Here is a 5,157-nt window from a genome sequence, read left to right as displayed (position 1 = left end):
AATTTCCTCAAACTCCAATTAATTATAGATCTCTGTGTGTACAATTGAATTACATAAATGAGCGCAATCTCTACTTGTATCTTAAACCAAATCAAAACTTTAATTTAACCAAACTAGGAGAAGATACTCATTCTAGAAATTCCTAAGAGAAATTCTACAAGGGCTTGCATCTCTAGAATTGGCATTCAATTTTTTTTTTAACTTTTTTAATCTAAAATTTTCTACAACTAACTCATAAGAATTTATAATTTTAAGCATGATAAATGCATTTTTTGTCCTAAACTCTCAAGTGAGTGAATTCAGTGATTCACATTAATTCACTATTCTTGTTTGGTTTTAGAAATAAATGGATTACCCTATTTCTTTTGTTAGATTTTTAAAATTGCAGACTATTAATAAAAAGTCTACCTTATAAATAGAGAAGCGTTTATAAAGTCAGTTAATTTAATGATTCAAAAGTAATCAAAAACCATCCAATATTTTTACAAAAGAAATGTATCTTTACTTATTTTCTAGGCACATAACAATTGCATTCATAGACTTTAAAACAAGATTTCGTCAAATTCAAACAACCCAATTCCTCTTTGAATGTTAATAAATGCACACTTTAGGAACATTTGCAACAGAAACCCTAAAATTGCAGTTCGCATGAGCAGGAACAGCGACGGAGAGGAATGTGTGTGAAGAAGGGTGAAGCTACGACGAAACCTACTCCACATCGAAGCATCGATTTCCAAGCCCTCCAACATTTGTCGACTGATGCAAGTGAAGCGTTGGTCATGCTTGGTTTAGCTCATTTCGGCTGCTGCAGCATCTAAATCTAGAATGGATGCGAAGCCGCTCCAACAACTTCTACTGCAGGATTGCGTGCTTGCAGGACTGTGTGCTTGGAAGCATGGTGATTAGATGAAGGAGGTCAAGACGGAGGAGGATTTACGGCATGGTCGGGTGCGTAAGTAGCGAGTAAAAAGCAATCGGTCAGCTTCTTACCCTTGATGAGAAGGTATTTAAGCATCGCGCCTTCGAGCTTGAAGCCTGCTTTTTCTAGAACCCGCCGCGAGGCGATGTTGTCTTGAATGACCAAAGCCTCCACCCTCGCGATGTCCATTCCTTGAAACGCGAGGGTCAGCATTTTCTTCACGGCGATGGTGGCCACGCCCCTGCCCCAGTAATTCCTCGCGAGACAGTAGCCCATCACGCCCCTGCAGGCATTGTACCCTGTCCCGCGCTCCACCTGTATGGACCCCGCCGCCTTGCCGTCCACGCAGATAGCCTTGATCCACGGATGCGGGATGGCGACATGCTGGAGATAGTTGAGGGCGTCTTGTTCCGATGTGTACGAGTCCCACATCAGCCATTTAGTGACCTCGTCGTCCGTGGCCCATCCTAAAAACCCCGCAAGGTCGTCAGTGTTGAAGCCTCGCAGCGTCACCCGAGACTCATCGATGCTCATATTTGCGGTCTGCACACGCACCACGTGGACTATTATCTTCAATAGCCACCGTTCTACTCCAGTGGGCAGGAATCAATGTTCACCCTGAAACCGCAACTAAGCCCTCTTGACAAATCTAGACATGGATTTCTGAGAGGTTCTGCACAGATCTCCCATCGATATCCTTAACCAGCGCAAAAGCAAACAGAAATTGCTGGGTTCAACCCGAAGTACCTAGGTGCCAGGGATTTCCACCCGACAGAAGACCGCGACCGTGAAGACTCAGTGGTGAGGCTTAATTGACAGATCCCTCAAACACACGGCTTGCGGTGGAAGAAAGACGACAAACTGGGCAGTGGAGAATACGCAAACATCTAATCCACAGACAGGGATCCGGATCTCACATCCATTTACCAACAATAAGTGCTGTCGTTGTTCACCGCTGCGGTCGAACACCCCTGACTGATGGAAAGGGTGAGAAATGGCCCTAAGAGGCCGCCACAGCCTGAGTGATTTGATAACAATATCAAGAATTGTTATTCCAATTCCAGCATAGATGGAGCCACTTCAATCTTTTGCTTTATGTAAAAAATAATAATTAATAAGTGCTAACATTAGCACTTATTACTTTTAGAAGAGATTTCAATTTTAATTAATAATTGCTAATTTTAGATAAAACCTATTCTTAATCTTCTCTTAAATATGACTATATCAATTACTTATCTCATTCACTTTGATTTGGCTCATTTATGCCCATACAAAGTAAATGAGATAAGTAATTGATATAGTCATATTTAAGAGAAGATTAAGAATAGGTTTTATCTAAAATTACCTCAAAATATGAAGAATTGATATCCTAAGAGGACCAATTGTGAATCAAGGTCAAAATCTGATCCTGAGGTACAAAACCGCCCACCTATGGTGACTTTGGGATTTTTTAGTTGTTTAGAGAATAAGATTTAAGAGCAAACTTGTGAGAGGATTTTTGAAAGTTGATTTTATGAGATTTGAAAGTATATTGAGGTTTTGAGAGCTTTTAAAAAAAAGAAGTGTATTTGGTGGGTTTGGATTTTAAGAAATAAAACGAAGTTCGCAAATCTGATGATTTTGTGAGTGTTGTAGCATATTTGCAAGTGAAAATTTGTCAATTTGTTACTATACTTATTTTAAATGTGTGTGAAATATGCAATGTCAATCAAGGAGTTAGATTGAAGGTTGTGAGAGTTTTTGTGGATCATAGTCTCAAATAATTGAAATTTAGGATCTATGAGAGTTTTTGCAAACTTGCAACATTTGCTAGTTTAATTGAAGCAATAATTGGTGACAACAATTTAAACTTAAATATCTATACATGAGCCAACTTTTGAGGTACTTGAACAATTTAGCAAGGAAAGTCTTTGTTGGAAGATCAACATTCAAGTTGGAGAAGTGTCACAAATATACCATACGAAAGACCAAACAAGAAGTTGAATAAAAGAGTTTCAACAAGAAAGCTATTAAAAACTTGATTAAACTAGATAAGTATAAGATCAATACTAAGAGATAAATTAGAACTTTAAGAAATGTGTGGTCAAGATTAAAGATCCTCTCATTGTCAACTCCAATATATATTAAGTATTAGAAAGCTTCTGTCATGGACATACACACATGAACCAATAATTATCTATATGATTAAATAAAAATAGATAAAAATAGATTAATTCTGTAATATCTTCTATGGTAGCTTCCTAAAAGCTTCATAGACGTTGTTTTGACTTTATAGGTGTCTATAAATGACTTTTTAGATTAAAAATATGGTCAACAAGTTGGACATGTGCTACACATGTTGGTAGCTTGAAGAACAAACTAACTATGTGGTCCACACATAGAAAACTTGCCTTGTAAGCTAAGGCATGTGTTTTGTAAAGTCAATACATATTAGAGGTCCTATACAACATTGCCACATAGGTCATAGTTAGATAGTATATATAGAGGAAAGAGTGAAATCTTCTTCACTTTTCTCAAGTCCTTTCTTACTTCTAGTCTAAATTTAAGAGTCTCTAATTTCCTTATCTTTTGGCAATAGCTATTCTAGTTTTTTTTTAATATACATACTACTTTATTGCTATTATGTCACTTTTCTTTTGATACAAATTTCCTAAATTTATGTATCTTCTTCCAATTCATGTCCTTAACAAATTGATAAGAGTACACTTACAATATTAGAGCTTTGTCTTTTGTTAATTAAGAGTGGATTATCTCTTTCTGTTAATAAGACATAAGCATATTAGAAGTTGTGGAATACCTTCTTCTAAACTAATATTGTTCTTAGTATCTTTTTTTGTTTTCAAGTCCTTTTTTTTTGCTTGTCTTGAGCGATATTAGATATTTTTTTTTTGTAAGTATTATAGTGGCAAAACTTGTTGAAATGAAGAATGCAATGGTACAAATACAAGAGCAATTACAAGAGTTGATGCTTGCAATATATCAACTCAATTTACTACCACAAGGAATAATAAGAATGGTAGGAAGTGAAGATATAGATATAATTGGAGCTGCTTCAACATTTGTACCAAATTATGCGTCTTCTCCTATGGTGGAACATCCTTTTGGTACTAGAGGATCAAGAGTTATCTTACTTCAGAAGTTTAATGGCTCAAGATCCAAATTTTGAAGATTTATCAGTTAAGTACAACTTCTGATTGAACTTCAATCTCAAAGCTATCCAATTCTAAGATCAGAGGTTAGATTCATTGATCACTTCTTAGAAGTTCAGCATTATCATGGTTTTTATCTTTCCTTCAACAACAAGATCCAATATTAGATAATTTAGAAGTTTTTTTGGTATAATTTTAATCTATATATAGAAAATATGATGCAATTCTTGTTACAACCAATTAGATCCGTATTTTACGACAAGGCAATTGATCCATAACATTATATGCTTTATAATTTTGACAACTTATAATTGATATCAAGTAAAATGATGTATTTATTAGCCAATTTCTCTATGGATTACAATATGTGGTAAAGAAATTGATGCTCAACTTACTTGATCCTCAAACATGGAGTCAAATAATTAACTTTGTTGTGAAGTTTGATAGTTGAATTTTCAAATTTTGATGTGAGTGTGAGACAAGTGGGCCTCAACGTTACTATAATTTAATGGCAATACCAATGCCTCCTCAATACATACACTCAGAAGTAGAAGATATGCAAATAGATGCAATACGTTTCAAATCTCTTACTGAACTAGAAAAGACTCATCGCCATCAAGGAGGATTGTGCTTATATTATGGAGAATCTAAGCATACTGCTCAACATTATCCAAAGAAGTGATGTAATTATAAAATGAGGAGTATAGATGTTAAGGAAGACAATATATCAAAAAACAAGTTTGTCTAGCTATAATAGGAACCATGTGGCTAAAACCTTATACAATACCTAATGAAGGTCTTATTTTTTCCTCAAAACCCTCTCTTTGTTTTACATTAAATATTATTTTAGGACTTAAACATTACAAAGCCTCTGCCTTCTTAGATTTAAGAGTCTCAACGTGTTTCTTAGATGATGAATTTGCTAAAAGACTTAACATATCTTTAGTGAGAAAAACTAAATTTATTCATATAGAAATCATAGATGGTCATTTGTTGTCTTTTGGAGATGTTACTTACAAAATCCTTCCTATAGAAGTAGTAATCAATGGTCATAATAGCTTTGTAGTATTTAATATTATTAGATTTCTT

At 35.0% G+C, this 5,157-nt stretch overlaps 1 protein-coding gene across 2 annotated transcripts; it reads right to left on the bottom strand.

The window, feature by feature from the left end:
- Positions 1-479: 479 nt before the first annotated feature.
- LOC112293268 (uncharacterized) lies at positions 480-1,931 on the bottom strand. 2 transcript variants are annotated; one of them, XM_024542490.3, is made up of 2 exons: positions 1,837-1,931; positions 480-1,462 (listed from the first exon to the last, which is right to left on the bottom strand). In XM_024542490.3, exons 1-2 carry the CDS (start codon positions 1,840-1,842, stop codon positions 917-919), a joined length of 552 nt encoding a protein of 183 aa, XP_024398258.1. In that variant the 5' UTR covers positions 1,843-1,931; the 3' UTR covers positions 480-916. The 2 variants fall into 2 exon arrangements, with proteins under 2 accessions (XP_024398258.1, XP_024398259.1); XM_024542491.3 differs by having other exon boundaries at positions 1,667-1,901.
- Between the last annotated feature and the right edge of the window lie 3,226 nt (positions 1,932-5,157).

This window comes from Physcomitrium patens, chromosome 16 (genome assembly GCF_059467195.1).
Source record: "Physcomitrium patens ecotype Gransden chromosome 16, ASM5946719v1, whole genome shotgun sequence".
NCBI lineage: Eukaryota > Viridiplantae > Streptophyta > Bryopsida > Funariales > Funariaceae > Physcomitrium > Physcomitrium patens.
The sequence above is the reverse complement of the archived record's forward strand: the minus strand, read 5'-3'. Positions and strand labels throughout refer to the sequence as shown.